Source organism: Daktulosphaira vitifoliae, unplaced genomic scaffold, assembly GCF_025091365.1.
Source record: "Daktulosphaira vitifoliae isolate Bord-2020 unplaced genomic scaffold, ASM2509136v1 Scaffold_1, whole genome shotgun sequence".
NCBI classification, from domain to species: Eukaryota; Metazoa; Arthropoda; class Insecta; order Hemiptera; family Phylloxeridae; genus Daktulosphaira; species Daktulosphaira vitifoliae.
The window spans coordinates 7,320,887-7,343,515 of NW_026099572.1; the positions used below are offsets into that span (position 1 = coordinate 7,320,887).

At 23.5% G+C, this 22,629-nt stretch overlaps 5 protein-coding genes across 7 annotated transcripts; 2 read left to right on the forward strand and 3 right to left on the reverse strand.

Annotated features, from left to right (window-relative positions):
• Window positions 1–686: 686 nt before the first annotated feature.
• LOC126896478 (trafficking protein particle complex subunit 13) lies at window positions 687–5,380 on the reverse strand. 2 transcript variants are annotated; one of them, XM_050669286.1, is made up of 9 exons: window positions 5,216–5,380; window positions 4,978–5,146; window positions 4,582–4,791; window positions 3,958–4,066; window positions 3,475–3,571; window positions 3,040–3,266; window positions 1,854–1,954; window positions 1,022–1,175; window positions 687–954 (listed from the first exon to the last, which is right to left on the reverse strand). In XM_050669286.1, exons 1-9 carry the CDS (start codon window positions 5,265–5,267, stop codon window positions 928–930), a joined length of 1,146 nt encoding a protein of 381 aa, XP_050525243.1. In that variant the 5' UTR covers window positions 5,268–5,380; the 3' UTR covers window positions 687–927. The 2 variants fall into 2 exon arrangements, with proteins under 2 accessions (XP_050525243.1, XP_050525242.1); XM_050669285.1 differs by having other exon boundaries at window positions 703–964.
• A 48-nt stretch (window positions 5,381–5,428) lies between these two features.
• LOC126896479 (uncharacterized) lies at window positions 5,429–6,895 on the forward strand. The gene is made up of 3 exons (XM_050669287.1): window positions 5,429–5,949; window positions 6,014–6,212; window positions 6,507–6,895. The coding sequence occupies exons 1-3, from the start codon at window positions 5,581–5,583 to the stop codon at window positions 6,737–6,739; spliced, it is 801 nt and encodes a 266-aa protein (XP_050525244.1). The 5' UTR covers window positions 5,429–5,580; the 3' UTR covers window positions 6,740–6,895.
• A 1,217-nt stretch (window positions 6,896–8,112) lies between these two features.
• LOC126894984 (zinc transporter ZIP3-like) lies at window positions 8,113–14,986 on the reverse strand. Of its 2 annotated transcripts, XM_050666396.1 has the most exons (6): window positions 14,882–14,986; window positions 12,375–12,464; window positions 11,791–12,183; window positions 11,104–11,725; window positions 9,972–10,196; window positions 8,113–8,347 (listed from the first exon to the last, which is right to left on the reverse strand). In XM_050666396.1, the coding sequence occupies exons 3-6, from the start codon at window positions 11,923–11,925 to the stop codon at window positions 8,274–8,276; spliced, it is 1,056 nt and encodes a 351-aa protein (XP_050522353.1). In that variant the 5' UTR covers window positions 11,926–12,183; window positions 12,375–12,464; window positions 14,882–14,986; the 3' UTR covers window positions 8,113–8,273. The 2 variants fall into 2 exon arrangements, with proteins under 2 accessions (XP_050522353.1, XP_050522352.1); XM_050666395.1 differs by lacking the exons at window positions 12,375–12,464; window positions 14,882–14,986 and adding an exon at window positions 12,248–12,345.
• A 1,897-nt stretch (window positions 14,987–16,883) lies between these two features.
• Window positions 16,884–19,226, reverse strand: LOC126894973 (serine/threonine-protein kinase RIO2). The gene is made up of 7 exons (XM_050666372.1): window positions 19,085–19,226; window positions 18,890–19,031; window positions 18,644–18,812; window positions 18,371–18,580; window positions 17,989–18,180; window positions 17,567–17,659; window positions 16,884–17,504 (listed from the first exon to the last, which is right to left on the reverse strand). The coding sequence occupies exons 1-7, from the start codon at window positions 19,148–19,150 to the stop codon at window positions 16,955–16,957; spliced, it is 1,422 nt and encodes a 473-aa protein (XP_050522329.1). The 5' UTR covers window positions 19,151–19,226; the 3' UTR covers window positions 16,884–16,954.
• A 321-nt stretch (window positions 19,227–19,547) lies between these two features.
• Window positions 19,548–20,563, forward strand: LOC126894998 (DNA-directed RNA polymerase II subunit RPB3). The gene has a single exon (XM_050666450.1). The coding sequence runs from the start codon at window positions 19,656–19,658 to the stop codon at window positions 20,475–20,477; it is 822 nt and encodes a 273-aa protein (XP_050522407.1). The 5' UTR covers window positions 19,548–19,655; the 3' UTR covers window positions 20,478–20,563.
• The last annotated feature ends 2,066 nt before the right edge of the window (window positions 20,564–22,629 follow it).

The window sequence follows — 22,629 nt, forward strand, 5'->3', positions numbered from 1 at the left end:
CGTGTTAAATGTCGGTTGGATGCAATGGCTTGACGGATGGTTTTTCTCTTAATAATGTTGTACCAGTACGTTGGGATAATCATTTTAGTCATTATTGTATTGGTCGGCGATTTTATTTCCTTGGTGTATGACATATTTTTTCATTATTCTTATTGAACAAAATCTATCTAGCAATCTGTGATATAAATCTAAGAATCTCTAATCTGCTGAGCAAGTTAACATTGTTCCTTATAACTTAGTTCCAAAGATTTAATATTTAAAAAAACTAATTAATATGATTTAATAAGGTAACAAATATTTAAATTTTTTAATTATTATTAATTGTTTTAAATTTTATTACTGATGAATTTTTTAATGATTAATTTTTACTAACCGCATGCCTTTTAATTTATTATGAAGAAAATGCTCATATTTATTTTATCTATAAACACTTAATAATATTTTACCATTAATATTAATGACTGCAATGTTAATTTATGATAGAACATAATACCCAATACTTTGTACAATACTCTGTTATATTATAATTGTCAATTAAAACTGATCAAAGCAATAAATAATAATAGTTGAGAAATGTAAATATATAAAAATATAAAATAATACTACATTTATAGTATTACAAATAAATTATTATTTTTTAAAAATGTTTTTTGATTTACTTAGCTACAATAAATTTACATTCTATATAATTAAATATAAACGTATGTATATATATTTTACACATACTTATTGTATACTGTCTGTTATAAAATAAATATTAAAAATTAACAAAATAAATTTAAAATAATACATTAAATTTCAATTAAAATCTAAAATTATAATGAAATATCACAGAAATTTAGATACTTTTTATTGAAGTATAATCAGAAGTTCATAAATTTTGAGCCACAAATACATGACCAAAGTTATTGTATGTGTATGTTCTATTTAATAACAACTCTTTAATTTTAATCCCTGAAATAATCTAAAAAATCATTTGGTAAATATAAATAAGATTAAATGAAATACTTTTAAGTGCTACCTGAAGTCCATGATTTAATGCAACCATAGAAAATACTGCTTTGGTTGATGCATATGGAGGTACTAGTCCCAAACACATACCAGAGATCATGGTCCAAGCAAGATTATTATTTTCTTCATCATTTACTTCAACTATAAGTTGCATATCTCTATTTCTAAAAAAATTAAAAATACATATCAAAAATATTTCATAAAATAGTTGTAATTAGGAGGATCAATAAATAAATTATATAATATATAATTTAAAATTTAAAATATTTTTAATTGTAAATAATATCAGCTCTAAGTGATTAATTCTTATACAATATATGTTATATATTGTTTTTATTATATTTAATGTAATTTAAATTTCATCTTTTTCTTCACCTTAATCTCAATTACTTGGGGTCAGCCACCCTTATTCTAAACTTCCACTTATCACAATCTCCCACATCATTTACGCTCACATCAGCCGTCCTAATATTGCATTCAATTACATCCCTCCTTCTCTTTTTTGGTCTTCATCTACCTCTTCTTACTTTAATTTAATTTTTTTGTACATTAAATTAATATTTTAGATCACAAATAAATAACCCAATGTTTATTTGTAAGATTTTTTCAACCTACAGAATCAAGTACAATCCAATATCTAGACATTGTAATATATACCTTAAAAAAAAAAATAAAACTAATATTTTAAAATGATTTTATCAAGTACATAAAGTAATTTAACATGATAACTATTGTGTATTTCATTTATTTACTTAATGCTTACAAGTTTTTTAAGTTTAAACTATTTTATTATAGAAATTTTGTTTTTATTTGACACGTTTTAATTTCTGTGTAATATTTACCTATTGTTTTTAATTGAGCAACTAAAGTTAAATTGTTCTTCGCATAATACCATCTCTGGTAACTGTGTAAGCGAAAATGTAATATCATCCAATTCTGGAATCTATAAATTCAAATTTTTTTAACAAGTAAAATAAAGTATGTTATTAATAAAAACTTAATAAATATTTTAATAAAAATTATAATTGATGGTTTAATAATGATGCGAATTCAAAACTAAATTAAAAAAAAAACCAGCATAGTGGGGTTGTAGCATAGTTGAGACAAGTATAGAAATGATTTCTGATGGTTAATTAAAATCACTATTATAAAAAAACACTATGACGCAAATCTGTAAATAGTGTTTAATTTTTAAAAAGAATTTGTGAATTATATTATCAAATGCAACATTAGGTCCTATTTCCTAATATTATATTATAATTACAATTTTTATGAAGTCATCAGAACAAATTTTTTCTTTAACTTTTAGTATATAACGTGAGCTTTAATTTTTGATATGTTTAGACAAAAAATAAACATATCATGGTAACACTAATTTTCAAAAATAAAAAATTACATTTAGTTATTTATTTGTTGAATTAAAAATAATTTAGATTGACAAATTTTCTTTGCATAATATATCGGTAAATTTGTTATCAAAGGTTTAAATTTTAATAGTTAATAGGACATTTTTATAATAACAATGACAAATTATGATTAATTAGCAGATTTTATTTTAGATTGAAAAGTTCTGATCGTTATATCTGTTACTATCATATTAAATGTAAGTTAAAAATAAAAACTTGTGCATTTATAATTACCATAATTTTTTATAATTACATTTATTCATTCTAACCTTAATTAATTGATAATAGAAGGCATATTATAGACTTAGCAGCCCATAAACAAAACTTTTACTATTCTTTTCAGCATATTAATTTAATTTTAATTTGTACATGAATAGTATTTTATAAACATTTTTTTTCAATAAGACCTACAATTCAAGGCATAACTTGCTGTTGAAATAAATCAAATTTTAGTTATAATATTGTATATTGTACATGCCTTTTTTTTAGCATTAAACTAACCACTTGTCTCAGAATACCAATATTAAGAACAATTTTCTTTAGAGGAGGCTACTATTACCATTAATGGGATACAAAAATGAAAAAAAAAAATATTATATTGTACTAAATAAATAATATTAACCTGGCGAACTAAAGGACTTGACTGTATTTGACCTTTGGTTCCCATATTAGATCTCCATAAAATATCTAATTTGCCAAGATTGTTTGTTCTTGATGGTTGCTTTTCAGAATTTTGATCATAACACAGCCTATACATGTACTGTCTAGTTTCTTTTACATCCAACAAATCTAAATCTCCAAATACAGATTTATTGTAAGGAGTTTCCAATAATTGGTTCATTGAATGGACTAAAAATTATTATTGAAAAAAAATTAACATTTGATAAAAAATTGAGTATTTTTAAATGCAATAAAAAATCAGTCATGTTTCATTTTTAAATTAATCAATCACCCTTATTTTATTTTTTGATAAACCTTTTTTATCATTCAATTATTTAGGATAACATGAAAATAATATTTTGTATAATATCAATTCCGTATACTTAAAATTAATTACCATTATATCCAACAGAAGGTTCTAAGTTAAATTTCTCTAAAGTAATTGGAGTAGACATTATATTTTGTACTTGTACTTCAAGATAAACTTCATCAGTCTAAAATATGTAAAAATTATGTAACAAATTCTAAATATTTAATATTTAACTAAAATATTTATTTAATAATTATTCCTATCATGTATAATAACTAATTTGATTATTATATTATGAATTTAATAAGTAAAAATCTTCAAGGTAACCTTAAAATGGAACACAAATACTTAGGAAATGATTTTATATTATTTGCATTAGTTCTAAAATATTTTTTAAAATATATAATCCCTCCAGGAACAAAACCTTTGTTACACCACTGATAGACCAATAGTCATTATTGTAAACAATTTTTTAATGTAGATTAAAAATATCACTAATTTTTTACAAAATAGTAGCAAAATTTTGTTTTTAATTTTAATAAATCTTAAAATATTTTAAGTTATACATACCACAGTATTATAAAATTTAGTTTTTAGATCAAGTGGTTTTGGAACTCTGTAGCTAAAAATAGTTTCAAATGAATGTTTTCTATCATACTCCACTTGACAAATTAATTTACTGTAAGAAAAAATATGACTTATAACAAAGCATTTTATCTATTAATAATAGGCAAGATTAATATAAAATCTATTTTATAAAATTGTATGTGTTATAAATTAGTAGAGCAGTATCAACCTCTCTTTCAGTAGTCGGCATAAAAATTATTTTTTACATCACATATCCTAATTCTAATTTTATTTATAAAAAAATCACAGTAAAAAATATCTAGTCCCTCCAAAAATGTTAATCCATTATTTTTTTCATTAACAACTTAGTTAATGAATGGACAAAAGTTTACCCATTAAATAATTTATAGCATACATTATTTCAATATTTCTTACTATTTATTAAGAGAATTAAAGATAAAACCTTAAAAATAAAAACTTCTTTAGTGCTAATAAAAAAAAGTTAAACTTATAAAACAAAAGGTAAAATAAATAGAAACTAACTCATTTAAATATAGATGGACTATATTTTGTCATCAATTTTATACACTAGATATTTAAATATTAGTTTTATAAGATATAATTTACTTGACACTTCCGTGTTCTTTGACTTCATGTTTAACAATAACATCAATAGAAGCATAAGGATCTAATTTAGAAAAAGTTTTAGGACCTAAAATTGGTATATGTGATGTAGCTGTATCTATTTCTGCTTTTAATACAATATCATAAATAGTTTGTGCACTTTCATTCTTTAAATATACATAACATAGGAATGTTTCTCCAAGATACAAATTTCTGAAATTAAACATTAAATTACTTGTTGCATAAAAATAATTGTTTTTTCTTAATAGTTTTCTAATAATAAAATATTAATATAAAAATGTCAATTATTTTTAGATCATTTTATAGTAAAAGCTTAAAAATAAATTTAATTCTTCTAAATACACAATGAATGTATGAAAAATATGCATTTTTACTTACTCTAAAACATTTGGAACCATTAAAAATGACCCAGCTGCTAATGTTTCAGAGTTTGATAATGATGTAACATCATTTTTTAATTGCTCATTTAATATGGTTCCCGGTAAATCTTCAGGATCACAAGCTATTACTTTAGAGTTACACATAACTGGCTTACCAAGACGCATAACTAGTTACCATAATATAATTTATTAAAATACACATAATAGTATTATAACCTAAAGAATTTTTTTATTACCCCTCAGTTTAATTGGATGTTCAATAACTTCTTTTACTTCTATGGATGTCATTATACACTAGTTTACTTTAATTATTTTATTATCACTAATTGGTTCTTACTTAATTACAAATGTTTTTGACAATGAGGACTGTCACGAATAATAGTTTTGTTATAACATTGTTGATAATGCTTATCAAACAATTATAAACTGTTAAAGATCATCTGTGTCGGCACAGTTAATTTAAAGCATAGAATTTACAGTAATCAATTGTAGTATTCCAAATAAAAATTTAATTTTGTAATTTAAATTATATAAATATATATATATAATCAGCTAAAAATAAAATTAAAGTAAAGAGATTTAAAAAAAATTATCCATTTCGATGCATCCAGCAATACTTCTCAAAAGTTTTACTAATGGACTTAAATCTAGTAATTTATCCAATGTTGACGTATTCGGATTATTGTGTAGTAATGCTATGAGAGTAAGTACCGCGAAATTAGTTCATCATAAAAGCTTTAACAATAGTAAAACATCAGTACTTCCAAACAAACATAAAAATTCATTTCTAATATCAAACCGCTGCTACTGCAAAGATTACAGGCCATTTCCACAAGTACCAGAATTTCCTCCAATTATTTGGCCAAATTTATTAAAATCAATTAGTAGTTGGCTGTATGCTTATATTGTTATCAAACCTCAATATGACAAAGGTTTTAGTTTAGTGGAATTCTCCAATAATTCTAAAAAGGTAATTTAATTTTTTCTATTAATAAATTGACATATGATTCAATAAAAACTAACTATACTTTTAGGCTGTTGAAGTAGTATCAAGAAGCATTGCTAGAAGGGATTTTGAAACTCTTGAAGGTTTAGTGACCAGTGATGTTCTAGAACAAGTAAAATCTATTGTTTCCAACCTTAATGATGATGAAATTAGAGATATGGCTTTCAAATCAGAAGATATGTATTTTTATTTTCCATATCAAGTTGATATTGTAACTAATGAACAATGTAATTATTCTTTTTAAAATTTTTTCAAATTTACTCCATTGAGTTCAGAAAATAATGTATTCAGTTTTAAATGAAATAAAAACAGTTTTTTCAATAGCAAAAATATTAAAGGTCTCTTTAGTAAGAAAATTCAACAAATTTATCAACTTATTTATTTAAGACAAGATAGTATTTTAATAAATACATATATTTTTTAAAATTTTTTATAAATTATGTTATAAACTTAACATATATTTTTTCTGACTACCATCACATTAAAAGTTATATACTTAAAAATATAATTTTATTTTTCAGTGAAGGATAGACGTTTTATTGAAGTGACCATGTGTTATCATGCTATTCATAATTTAGAAGAAATTAAAAAACGAAATGAAGATATGGAAGATATACAAAAAGAATTAAAAAGTAGTATTTATGTTTTAAATTATAGATTTATACGAGAGTATTCTAAAGGAGTTGAAGATGCTTGGACTGTAAATGCTATTAATCATTTGAAAGCTGAAGAACATGACAAGACTATGTTTTGATATACAAATATTTTAGCTACAATTTATTTCTAAATAAATTGTATATTGTATATTTAAGAATAATTTTATCAATATTTGTTTCTGTTTCATAATTAATTATTTTGTGGATCTTATCATATATATATATATATTAAATAAATTAATAATACATTTAAATAGTAATTATTTTTGTAATACTTGTATGGTGAGTTAAAGAACCTAGCTAGAAAATAAAACAGAGTTGAATTTCAGTTAAACAAAAACATTGAGTAATAGAGTTTTATTTAATCTATTTATATCTATATATGCAAAAATTTGACTTTCTATCTCTTAAAATTTTTTGGTAACTTATTATATAATATATATATATACATTAATTCCATCCAGCCTAGGGGTGCATTACTCTCATGTCCCAGTAATCGGGCCACCTTCAGGTTTTTCAATCTGAAAAGTGTAGAAAAATGGCTTGGAAAATCTTTGCTATTAAAATTTTAACTTGAATACACAAATTATTATTTATTTCATAGCTTAAATAGTTTTTTACCTATCAAATATTTTTTTATTTAAATAACTACTAATTAAAATATTGATGAGTGTTAATTCAAAAAATATCAAAATATTATATCAATTTGATATTAAAAAGACTTTAACTTAATCCAAAGCTCAGGCATGAACTTTTGGTTTAAAAGGTAGTATTAACATATATTTTTTCAATATTATAATTTTAAATTGGTTTACCATTGTTTAATCAAAGAGTGTACTAGTAAGATTAATAATGCAGTTAAAAATAGAGAAAGAATTTTTAGTTCAATTTATAATAATCAAAATAAAAACTCACTTGAAATTTAATTATTAAATTTTCTTACATCCTATTTTGAAAAATACAATAAGCAAATTTTTTTCTTAGAAATTTTATTTGTATTTACCATACAACTTAATATCATTTAATAAAAAAAAATGTTCACAAATAAATTGAACAAATTTTTAACAACAATCATAACATAATAAAATGTACAGTATAAATAGTCACTAATTACATATATAAATTTTAAATATATTATATATATGGCTTCAGAAAAAGGGTTTATTTAAAATACAATTGACATTTTTTTTAAATGAAGTGTTAATTAAATATAAATATTAAACATTTAAAATTAAATAAATATATTACTTTTATTTTAGTTTCAAAATACAGCCATAACATGACAAAATCTTAAAAATATTGATGAATTATGAAAAACTATATTATTTAGATATTAAATTCAAGTCATATATTTTAAAAATATTGGTAAAAACTTTTGAAGTTAAAAACAATCCATTCTGGAATATTAGTATACATAATAAATATGTAACAATTATTCATTAAAAGATCATTGGATTGATTTATGTTATAACTAAATTTAGTCTTAATAACAGATAAGTATTTTAATACAAAACTATCTCAGAAGTAATTAAAAACATTAAATATATGTTAATAAATTACAATATGTCACATTAAATTTCAAATACTTAGAGAATTTCTGGTAACTACAGAAATGATCAATGATTGTATAAGTTAATGAGGAACATTATCCGTTGAACAATTATTCATTTCATTAATTAGATGGATGTCCTTATGGTTATGGCCACCTGCATTAAAATAGTTTAAACAATAAATAAAAGATTCAAAATGCATAACTTTATATTACAATAATAAATTGAAATGTTGATATAGAGGGTACAAATAAAAAAAAATTAAACCTTTTAGGAGAAATAATTTGCCTGACTATGGAAATTTGTTAAAAAAATTATTTTTTTTTAACATTAATACATAAAGTTGATTCAGTTTTTTCATTAGATTATTAGAATATATGTTAACTACGCTTCTATGAAAAAACAATATGATTAATTTTTTTTTATACTTAATAAGATTTCATGTTCATGACAGTATATAATAATTAGTGATGGGGATTTTCGAATATTTTAAACTATCAAATAGTATTTGATAGTTTTAAAAAACTATGGAATATCTATTCAAATTGTTTTTATACAACCGAATAGTGTGTTTTTAACATATACTATTAGAATAAACTATCGAATAGTTTTAAAAAATATTCGAATGGGCTAGCTAATGGTTTCAAAAAATATTCGATTAGTTTTATCTAAAATTTTTATTAAATACACTTAGTTATTATCGAGGTGGACATAATGCCCATGCACTCAGCCCTGTTGGTCCATTGTGCGCAATTAAATACACTTAATGTAATAAGAAGATAATTAACGAATACTTAAAATAAATTAATAATATTAAAAAGTACTATTTTACTAGTATTTCAGAAGTTATAGCATTTTAAAAAATGAACTGGGGTGAGTCGCAGGTATACATTAGGGTTGCTATTATTTTATTAACTTTCATTGATCAATCTCCATACCCGCCAATTTTTTTTTTTTATTAAATGAAAGTTATTTGTGTAAAATTTGGTTTTCATAACTTGCCCCCTTCAGGTCCGAATCGGGGTGGAAATTTTGCTCAAAAAGGTAATTTTTCAATTTTTGATTACTATTTTTAAAACTAACACACTTAGCATAACAATGTATAAAATATAAATTATAGATTTTAATATTTTCTTCTAAAATGGTATTTACAAAAATTTTCTAAAATTCATTTTTTGAATAAAAATCATTCTTAATTTTCGAAATAATCATTTTACAACAAAATGTTTCATAAAAAAAAAATATGTTAAGTTAAATTTTCTAAAATATTGGTCTTATGTAAAATTATAGTCAGATTTATAGTTTTGCTGTTTTAATAACACTAACAATCTAAATAGGATTGTTTAAAACTGTATATTCGGGGTACTACGATTATAAATAGGATACAATTAATAAAAAAGTAGTGATGGGCATTTTCAAATATTTTAAACTATTGATTAACTATACGAATTGTGTTTATACCAATGAATATTTTATTTTTTAGCATAAACTATCAAATATTTTAAAAACTATTCCATTGGAGATACTGAATAATTTTAAAAACTATTTGAATAGACTATCAAATATTTTCTAAACTATTCGAATATATTGTGTAACTATCAAATATTTACACTATTCAAATATTTTTTGAATGACTATCAAATAGTTCAATAGTTACTATTCGATATTTCACATCACTAATAACAATAGTAGATAGTTTCATATAGATTTTTTAAGGAAGCTTTTATTTAAACTTTAGTATTTAAAAGTATTAAATGAAAAAACTTTTAAAAATAATTACCAATAATTTCTAATGTAACCATGAAAGAGAAACCGATCATGGTAAATAATAACTTGAGTAATCCCGGCGCAGTATCTTTTTTGCGTTCACGATCAAGTACTTCAAAAAAGGTTACATATAGAATAGTACCAGCAGCTAAACCTTGTAATGTAGCATTTCCAATTGTATGATAAGATTCATCAGAAGCAGACAAATTAAATGTCAAAATTGAGCCTAATAATATCCCTATAACAAAATATTTTCAAATTAATTTAAAATAGTTTTTTTAATCAATATTGAAACTTCAAAGATAAGATTTTAAATTAAATAATTTAAATTTTAATGAAATAACAGTTTCATAATTTATGAAGAATTAAAAATATATTTTTAGTTAATTTTAATGCAAGACTATTGCATAGACTATTGTCCATACTAATTGAAATAACAATGTTGTTTTAAGTTTTTATCTTAAAAAGACTAATTAGTATTTGTTGACATTAAGATTAACAATTATATTTTTTCAAAAAAATATGATTTTTAGATATAACTGAAATTATTTAAATTGTTTTCTTGTAAAATATGTTTTAAAAACATAAATATATAAAATAATGTTATATTATTTTTATAAATGCAAACATCTCTATTTATTTATTATCTTAGTTGATAAATTATTTTTTAATTGATGCCTATAAAATGTTTTCTAAACGGCTAAAACTTCCAATTTTTGATGTGAGTGTTCATAGTGGTGTATTCAAGAAGTCTAAAAGGTCTAATACTCTATTGATCATGTATTTTAGGTAAAAAATAACCAAAAAATCATTGAAAATTATTTGTGTATTAGCTCACTATAATAAAAAACAAGGAATGCCACTAAGTTTTCAGTATGGTTAGTTTTAAAACTAAATGAACAAAGATCTGTCAAGAAACAAATTTTTAAACCAACTAAGAAAATAAGAAAACCTTTTCAAACTTTAAAATTCAATTATCTCAGTATTACAATTTTTTTACTTAACTCCCTTTTGATCAAATTCAAATTAAAATCTTTAATTGTAAGTTAATCAATAGGAATACAAAAATCAATCATAAAATATTCATCAATTTTTAGTGATTATTTTAAAATGTACATTATTAATAAATATGAAAAATTACGTACCAAATGGTGAAACTAGTGTAAGAACAATAATATTTAATGTAATATTTGTAAATGATGAACAAGATGAAACAAGTTTCATGCCTATGCAAAACAATATGGTACACTCATGAATAGAAACTGCTAAAAATAAGAAACTCATATCATCCATATTTTCTTCTAAGCCAATAGCTAAACCTTCCATTACTGAATGAAAAGACAATGCTAAGACAACAAAGAGACTCCGTAAATTGTGAACATGTGACATCTCATTATTGTTATTTTTTTCTATTTGACAATCTGTAGTTTTAGGTCCTTGATCAATACTGACTGAGATAACATCATCAGTTGATTTGATAGCGCCAAGTTGACCATTAGTCCATTGTAATAATCTATCACATTGTCTGGCATTTCTTGCTTTACAACGTTTCCTATGTTTTTTAACAAAATGTTTAACAGATTCTTCAACAAAATATACAAGAAAAAATCCCATGCAGACAATGAGTTCAGTAAATGGATAGTGATGATGTTTTTCATCTAAATTGGTCGTTAAGCTTTCTCTTACTTCAGGTATTAAATGAGCAAAGCACGTAGCCAGTAACACACCTCCACCCAAACTTAAGCATAATGATACCAAATAATCTAACTAAAATTGAAATATTAAAATTAAATTAATATTTATTAAGGTAATAAATAATACCCAAACTATACCGTATTAGAATTAAAAGAATCAGTAGTTTTATTTTTAAAAAGTTTCCTAGATATTAGCAGTGGAGTAAAACCAAAAATGAGTCTTGAAATAATAGACAAAACTATAATTAATCCTTTTGCTGTATATATATCCATTTTTATCACTGCTAATTCTTACGCCTATATACTTTCTTATAATTTTTAACTTCAAGTGATGTAGAGATGCTTGCCTATTGGGCTTTTCTAAATTTTTAAAGCCCGTCTACTACGGCCACCACCAACACCATCGCACACAAAAACGCTTGCCGTTACATCGAGAGCATAATATCGGTCAATTGTTCACACACAAATAAACGATGTCAATTCATCTGACAGTGTAAGGACTTATCACGGTTGACAACGAATAGGAGTTATCTAAAGACGGACATAATTAACGGAATATTATAAAAATACAGAATATATGTATATACTATCGTACAATAAACGGATATTAGATACGGCAGTCGGTGTTCCTTAAAAAAGACATTATAGCGTAATTGAGGTTATCTGATATGTATATCGTCATGATATAAACCAAAGACGTTTGGGAAAATAACCTACTTTACCTCATATAATCTGAATACTGATATGACTGATGGAAATAAAAATATTGCAACCATATGAATTCTTGATGTTACACAAGTCTTTCTTGTTTGCTAAAAAAATATCGTTGATTGTTTTACTATTATAAATATTAACATATAGATGACAAATAACATCAAATAATAATTCACAAATCTAATAGAATCCTTTTTTATATAATAGTATTTAGCTCAGCAATGTTAGCATAGTAGGAGGAATAAATAATCAAATATTTAAAGATAAAGTTTAATTAATAGTATTTTAGGATTAATACGTGGTAAAATATTATTTTAGCGTTTAATTATATTATAATATCAAACTTGACTAATTAACAGGTTGTAATTAAGTAAAAAATAATTGTTAAAACTAAAACAATAGATTTCAAGACTAATTAAACAGGAAATTTATTAAATTTTTCATCATTTTATAATTTATGTGTACTAATACAGCAATATTGCAAACAATACATTAAAAAAAAATTAAAAGACAATAAATACAAAACAAAAAGTCAACTTGTCTAGTGGTGCAATTACAATCAGTTTTAAAATTGTGTCTCAAGTATAATAAAAGAGCTAATAAAGTAAAAAGTAAAATCTATAAAATATTAAAAACTATAAGGAGTGAGAGGTTAACGAGATGAGCAATAATGAAGATACTTTTTTGTTCAATTATTTAATATAAAATCACAGATAAAAGGATATTGAGTTGAAGCATTATTGAGATTTTTTTTTTAATTATTGGTACATTAAAAATAAAAATAAAATTATTAATATTATTTTTTAATGTGAATAAATACAGTTATAATATAATTTATATTTTAACTTGGCCGTTAACACAAACTCACGATCAATTGAATTAAAGATTAGATTACTTGTTGAATATTTTATGTATATAAGTATATAATTTTGCCTTACGTCAAGACATGTAATATATACGATTTTACGGTCTTTTTGTAGTAATTTGTTAGTATTTTTTTGAATTCGGTTAAATTATTATTTTCTTAAGATCAGTCTTTTATTGTAAAATGTACACTTTCATAAATTACGTAGTACATAAAATATCAAAAATCCTTTTTCTAAAATTTAGCAATAATTATGTTAAATTATTTTAAATATATTTTAAACTTGATTTTTAAATTTAAAGCAGAATAAGTTTGGTTATGGGGACTAAATAGATATATTTAGTGATCTATAATAAAATAAATATAGTAAATTTTGAGACATTTTAGCCAAGTACAATTAAAAAATATGGAGATCAAATAGGTTTATTTTTGTATAAAGAATTGCTATAAATCTATTACCCTTGTGCGGTTGTTCTCTCAGTCAGTCTTAATCGAGTATAATAAATAATAGTAAATAGAAAAGAATTCGCAAAGGACAAACAATTATTTTTTTTTTTTCTGAGAAAATTGATAATTATTCAAAAATAAAATATTTATAAAGCGATTTTTAGTATAAATTACAAATATAAATTTTTAATTCAAAAAATATTTTGTAAATTATTTGCAAAGAAATTCTAGACAATCCTAAAATAAATAACAATAACATCTATAGATAAACCGAATTTCTTTGAGTAATAGTACTATCATTTTATATCAAAGATATTAACTATTATTATATTATATTGTATTTTTACTATTATTATTATTATAGTAACTAATTAGTCAATCTCCATTTCAGAAATTTGTTGGGTAAAAATAAGCGTAATTTACAGAAAAAAAATTGTATAAAACTAAAAATATAAAAAGATATAAAGCTTTAATAGATGGCTTATTTATAAGCATTGAGTATAGATAATACAATCTATATTCAATATTTTAAGTCATTACTATACGTACATTTGACAAACTTTTACCTTTTAGGAGTATGAAATAAAATAATGTTCACGTAGTGTATACAGACTATTTAAACAATAAGACATATGTTGATAAATTTACTTATTACTAAAATATTCATAAATTTATTGAAAAATACTAGTTGATACTATCAAGTGCTTATGTAAAGGAAGTTAATGCTATGGAACAATTTTGTTTTTTTGGACTTTTCAGAGAATTTGAATAAAAATTATTTAGTGTATTTACAATATAAATAAATTTAATCGTTTTAATCGTATGTTTATTGTAGATATTATTTACCACTATTAACATACTGTCATTAAAGTGTCAAAAAATTACCAAAATAATCAATAACTGAATTTACTATATTTATTATTAAATGGCGACGAATTATAAGATTGAACATGGATATCTTGGAATAAATTTGAAAGTTATACAAAAATCGAAAACATTAAATAAAATACATTATTATTAATTAAAATAAATTATATATAATTATAATATATATAAAAGTACGGAAATTTAATTAAGATCTTTAATAATTATAAAAAATAATTTATATTTTATATTTTTAAGTTCTTAGACATGTAACCTAAATTATAAAATATAACAAATCACCTGTTTAAGAAATTAACGTAATAGATATGATTAATTTACCTTAGCAAACTATTAACTTCGTGTAAAAAATAGTTATTTGTCATACAATATACTCAAAGCACTTTTAGAATTTCACTAAAGATGCATATTTAACACAGCTGATTATTTATGTTATTAAATTAAGTATTTTATAATCGTAGATACTATTTACAAGATTATTACATCGATACTTATTTATAATCAATAGAAGATGGTGTAGTGCAAACATTAAATACAATATATAACTACAATTTTGTTAACATCTGATTCATAATTGTGAAAAAACTTTATATTAATTGTTTTATTTTTTGATTGGAGGAACATTTGAAATTATTAAATAATAACTTATATTATAAACGTACTCTAAAGTATTAGAACTCAGGGACGTAGTTTATGCAATAAGTTAGAAGTCCTAATATAAATTATGTATGTATATTCCGTACATAATAAGAATTGACAAGTCCAATGATACACGTAGGTTTTACAACTACGCATCTTGAACAATATCAATTTTTTTCTTGACTTAATTAGAGCTGTATTTAGGAATTAATTTAGGTCATTGAGGACCTTTTTATTTTGCTATTCAAAAGATTTTTTTCTCTTTTTTAAGTAGTCATTAAATTAAATAATTTAGTTAAATTTTGACAAAATATGACCAACAGTATACTTAAAAATAAATAAATAAAATGAATTTATTGCAATAAATTTTGTTGAATAATAATAAAAGTCAATAATTGTCATTTTGTTGATGAAATTCTCTAAAAAAAGATTCAAAATTCGAATTTTGTCAACTAGTCTTTATTTAGGTAGACTTTATTTTTATTACACACGTATAAGCATTATGATCATTATAAATATATATCTTTTGATGTAGATCAAAACACTGCTAAAAGTTAATATTAACTTGTAATACGTGTAATCAGGATATAATTAAGGAAATAAGAATTTGTGTTGCTTTTGGAATAATCTAAAAAAAAAAAATCTAAAAATTAAAAACTATCTACTTATTTATATTGAAGTATTTTTTATGAGTCTTTTTAATCACTGTTAGATATCATTTATTCTTGTCCTCCGACTAGAGGCATAGTTTTTATAATTTATAAGAGCTTGTCTACATTAATTTTCTTAAGTTTGAGCACTATCAAAAAGTATAACTAAGTTTTTGATAGTGTAATTTAGATGAATTAAATTAACCCAATAGGCCTTAAAGATTTCTAACAACTTTTTAATTATTAACTGTTTTTATTTTAAGGGCTCAACACTTAAATAATTAAAGTGTTTGCTTTTATATTGAAATAGTGTTGAAGTGTAATTTAAATTACAGAAACATTATTTTTAAAGTAATTTTTATGTAATTGAGCTGTCAAAATAAAAGTATATCATTTCTAATTCAATTAATTATTTAAGGATAATTTTGGAGAGTTCATCACAACTTCGAAGTGATAATTACTATAGTGTTATGGAAACTCTAATATTGTTTAATGAATTAGGTAAATTACTAATATGATCTAATGTAATTTAATTGCTTTTTGTAACATAAAATTATAGATAAATACCTAACTTAACCTTACTTGAAATAGTGACTCAGTTACATTAATATTGCATTTTTTAGGTTTGACACATTGCTCAGTAGGTATTTATATCATTGTATTTGTTTTAGATTTTAATGCAAAAATGTATTTCATTTTTCAGTAATACCTATTTATAGATCTTAAGTTAAATTAATTAAAATTGTTTTGGTTTTTGTTAATGAAAATTAGTAATTAGTTCAATGGGTGCTCAGAGTAAGAAATTTTCACCTAATTTAAGATGTACACAGACTAGTGAAATTTTTCAGTAAATTACCTGTACACTCTTAGTTTGTATCACAAAATCGGAATTTTAGATGCATTCATGTAACTAAATTCTTAATTTTTTGAGTTAGATCACTGTCATTTTAAGTCCTGCCTCTAGAAATCTGTTATTATCGACTAATGTACCTTTGAAAATGTAGTTCCAATAAACAAAGAAATAATTATGTAAATACAAGTCAAGATTTTTGTAATGAGTTTTTTAATTTTCAATAAAAATAAAAGTTAAATATTGTTTACTCTATTAACCCCAAATACCAAAACTGTCTTTGATTAAATCTCTATTTTCTTTTCGCTGGCGAGATACGGCACTTGCTTCACCTTTAGCTAAACGTCTACGTTGAACAGCAACTCTGTCTCTTTTTTCAAGAGCCTTTTTTACTTTGTCTCTTATTACTTCTGGTGGTATAGTAGTAGATGTGGTAACACTTCTAACGCTATGAATATCTGAATAACATACTTTAGAGGAAACAACACTATCACAATCATCACTTCCACTTAAAGATATATATTCCTCAGAATCTGATTTGGATGTATCATGACATGATGTTAATTCTTTTTCAGGTAATGAACATTTTTTACTAGATGGTGATGAATCCTCTGCTTTCATGAGTTCTGAAACTTGTTGGGATAAATGTTCTATTTCTTCTTTTTCATTTTTGTAAGAAACATTATCATCTTCATTAGAACTGTCTATTTTGTCAATTAGACCCATTTCATGTAGAAGTACTTGATCCATATTCTTAGTAAAACCACTTGCAGATACTTCAACATCTAAAAATTCTTCTCTATCACTAAACATAAAACTTATAATAATATAATGCTACAACATAAGTCAAAAATAGATTTAACTTACGCTATATCTTCAAATATTGGATATAAATGGCTTTCATAATTAAATCTTTTTTTGAAAAAATCTCTAATACAGTTAACATCTCTTTCAAAATACCTAGAACAGAAAATAATGCATAATTATAGTAACTTTTTTCAATAAAGAGGTCTAATAAATGGAATTAGAGAATTTTTGAGTATATTTTACAAATTTTGCTCTAAATAGTCTAACGTATAGTAAATAGCTACTAATTAGACTAAAAAAATTACTACTATTTTAAAGTTAATTTTTCAATAATGATAACTGTAGTGTAGTTATGATCTTATTACTGGAATATTGCCACCACAAAATGGAAGATTACTAGGAATACAGTGGAATCGTGAAAAATTATTATGAGAATTATTCTCCCAAGAATCATTAAATTAATCATTAATAATTTTATTTACATTTGTGCATTTGGATGAGAGGTAGACATCATTTGAGGAAAATCAATAATGACTGGTTTTTGCTCATCATTTATCATTATATTGAATTCATTAAAATCGCCATGAATAACTCCATGTTGACCAAGACGTACAATTAAATCCATTAGTTCATCATACAAATTTTCTACATCATCTATTTCATAAAGGCGACATCTAAAATTGTAATTATTGAACAATAAAATGTAATAATATTAAAATTAAGACTAATTAATAGTTATTTAAAAGATTAAAATAAAATTTTTTTAGTAAAATGTTGCAAAAATAGTTTGTAAGAAAAAATGTATAACAAGAGTTTAAAAATTAATACAAAAAAAAATTTATTAAGTAAAATTTGTTTTCTTACAAAGGATGTCCATTGATTAGTTCCATGACTACACAATGTCTATTAATATCAATAGGTTTTGGAACAGGAAAATCTCTTTTAGCTAAAGCTTCCATATATGCAAACTCTTTAGTAGCAGAAATTCGTGATAAATATAACCACCCAACTTTATGTCGATGAGCATGATAATCCCTTTTTTCTTTCAAATTTCGAAAGCATGTTCTTCCTAATCTAAAATAGTATTGAATAATACATTTTTCTTAACTGAAAACTAAAAATTAGTTTATAACATACCTATGTAATTTTAAACATATAGGTTTATCTTCAGAATCAGCTACTACATAAATATTTGATTCCTTGCCAACTCCTATTTGGTTTCCAAACGAAGAAATTACTTGGCGACTTGTAAGAGTTTTAAGGGCAAGATAATCATAACCAGTATTTGTTAATCTATAACCATCATCTAAAAAGTTCAATTAAGAATTTGATTTAAAAAAAAATTACTTAATTGATCATACTAAATTAAAAATTTCTTATTACACTTTTTTCCTCTTTCATATGTTAATAAACGATGTTTACAAAGTTCTTTAAGAATTTTATGTACACCGCCGTGATGTAAGTTAGCAATTGAAGCTGCTAAGGCTCCTGGAACAAGTTCATGATTTTTCATACCCATTTCAATCTAAAATTTATAAAATTATAAAAACTATTTTTTTTTTAAACTTGAATTCTTACAGCAGTTAAAACTCGAAAGTCTTCTTTTGTTAAATAGCGAAGCATAGTCACATTTAATTTTCCCATTATTATTTTTAAGCGCAATATCAGAATTTTTTTCAATTTTAATTTTAAACATGTGTCCAGAACGTTGATAGTAAAAAATGATATATATTTTTTGATAAAAATTCTTATCTGTATTAAAATATGATTAGGTGGGGGTCAGTTTTATTATGTATCTACATACATTCAAGTAATAAGGATACATATAAATAAAACAATTTAATTAATTTAGAAGAAATTGTGTAGTTCTTATAATAATTAAGGTACATATTAGTTCAATATGTATTTTAAATAACAAAATCAACATTGAATAGTTTTCTAATGAAAGTAATAGAGTTACAAATTAAAACTTTTAATTTTTAAAACTATGCTGTGGATACACTGTATATTTTAAATGGCTGTCTTGCTTATCTTCACTTATCGCTTGATTTCTCTCTAATTATAATAGTTTCAATTCTACTGTTTATATATTTTACGTTAAGTAATAATCTCTTTTTTCTTTTAGTTTTTATGTATTATTGAAGAAAATATGCCGTACGCTAATCAACCATCTGTTAATATATCTGAACTGACCACAGATTCCATTAAATTTCAAATAGAAGATACTGATTTAAGTGTTGCTAACAGTCTGCGTCGAGTATTTATTGCTGAAACCCCTACTTTAGCAATTGATTGGGTCCAATTAGATTCAAATTCTACTGTATTAAGTGATGAGTTTATAGCTTCCCGTATTGGTTTAATACCATTAACATCCGACGAAGTAGTCGATCGTTTACAATACTCCAGAGATTGTACTTGTTCAGATTTCTGTCACGAATGTAGTGTTGAATTCAACCTTAATGTAAAATGTTCTGAAGAGCAAACGAGACATGTTACGACTGCTGACTTAATAAGTAATAACCCTCGTGTAGTACCTGTTACATCAAGAAACCAGGATAGTGATATTAATGAATATGGCGAGAAAGATGATATCTTAATTGTGAAGTTACGTAAGGGACAAGAGCTAAAAATCCGTGCATTTGCCAAAAAAGGATTTGGTAAGGAACATGCAAAATGGAATCCAACTACAGGTGTCAGTTTTGAGTATGATCCTGATAATACTATGAGACATACATTATTTCCAAAACCCGATGAATGGCCTAAAAGTGAATACTCTGAATTAAACGAAGATCAACATGAAGGGCCATATAATTGGAGAGCTAAACCTAATAAATTCTTTTTTAATGTTGAAAGTTGTGGGTCACTTAAACCAGAAAACATTGTTCTCATGGGAGTAGCAGCTTTAAAAAACAAATTATCTAATCTTCAAACACAATTCACACAAGAAATGGATGCATTAGCTATAAATTAAGTTTTTTATAATCTATACTTAAAGATAATTTTATTGTACACTCTATGTAACGTTTATTTTTTTAATATAAAAATATCCAAGTATAATTTTTTTTTATTATCAACATTAAATAATTTTGCAGATCTATAAAAGATATTTTGAAAATGTATTTTAAGTATAGATTTGTAATGAGATACTTCTCAAAAGTATTTAGAATACTTTCAAATATTTTTTTAAATTTTTTTATCTATTCTGATTTATTTTGCATTGAAATTTCAGATTGTTATGAGACTTACACTCGAATGTTTTTGTATATAAAAAGAACTTTCATGACCAAAAAAAAAATACAGACATAAAATTTTTAATAGTTTAATCTAATTTATTAATTTTGAACTTCCCCTAGATAAAATTATACTATGATTATACTAAGATTATAAAAACAACAATAACTCTTAATTTCTTAATTTTATCCCGATTAGTTATTTGATTTATTATTATTATATATGAATAAATAATAATTTTATAAATTAAATTCAGTATGATATTGATATATAATAATTTAATATTGNGCCATCTATATAAAAAGAAATTATATTGATATGTTCATTTTTGAAAAAGTTAAAGCATTATTAAGTTAAAAATATAAAAAAAGATTATTTTACAAAAATCGTAATTTTTTATTAACTTTGATGTCAACTTTCAACACGAAGACAAGTCCAGAGGTCAAATTTTTTTTTTTCAAATTAAAGTATATTACATATGCTTCAATTTAAGATATATATAAAAGTGTCAGACCTTCCGAAACACTTTCAAAAGTTAAGTTAAAAAAGTTCTACTTTCTATATGCATTTTTTATATTTGAAGCCCCCCCATATATAGGGAAATAGTCTGATTTAAAAAACAAGTATATCCAATGAAAGATGTATATAAATACTACTTCTCATGAAAAAATTGTATTGATCCATACATTTTTTAAAAAGTTATAGCACTTTAAAGTAAAAAATGTAAATTATAAAATCGAAAATTTTCACACAAAAATAGCATTCGGTAGCCGTTTTCACCATGAAGACAAGTCCAGAGGTCAAATTTTTTTTTTTCAAATTAAAGTACATTACATTAGCTTTAATTTAAGATATATATAAAAGTGTCAGACCTTCCGGAACATTTTCAAAAGTTAAGTTGAAAAAGTTAATTTTTTGTGAAAAAGTTGTCATTTTAAATCTCCCCCTGTGGGCAGATAAAGGGTCAAATTTACAAAAAAAATATACCAAATGATAAGTAAAGACATCAAGCATCTATAAAAAAANTTCCCCCTGTGGGCAGATAATGGGTCAAATTTACAAATGATACCAAATAATAAGTAAAGACATCAAGCATCTATATAAAAAAAAATTATATTGATTTGTTCATTTTTGAAAAAGTTATGGCAGTTTTTAGTAAAAANGATTTGTTCATTTTTGAAAAAGTTATGGCAGTTTTTAGTAAAAAAAATTGAAAAAAATTCGAAAATTGATTTTTAAATTTGTAATTTTTTTGGAGGTTACCCCCATTTACGAGGAACGAGGGAAATTTTTTCAATTTTGAAGGGTAATGTCTTCGACTAGATACGATTTGTGATCTTTTGACNACTCCCATTTACGAGGAATTTTCAATTTTGAAGGGTAATGTCTTCGACTAGATACGATTTGTGATCTTTTGACGTATCGTTGAAAGAAATCTGTTCAGTGAGAGCTGAGAAAAAGTGGTAACAGACACAAAAAAAATAAAAAAATAAAAAATAAACGCATTATAGTAAAACTAATACCTTCTCAGCTTCGCATCGAAGCTAAAATGAATTTATTACCATAACATTTAGCTCAACTTGCAATTTTGAAATGGATATTATTAAATAGAAAATAATGAAATTGGTAGATTATTTCAAAAACAACAATAACACTTATTCCCTTAATTTTACGCCGATTTATAATTATAATATATGAATACATATTAATTACAGTAATTAAATTTAGTATGAAAGTGGTATTCAGTAATATAATATTGTAATTTTTACGGATATAAAAATAAAAAGGAGTTNATTGTAATTTTTACGGAGATAATATAAAAAAACCCAGCACAGGGGGGTCGCGGCACAGTGGTGACGTGGTATAGATGGATCAAGTATAATGATATCTGA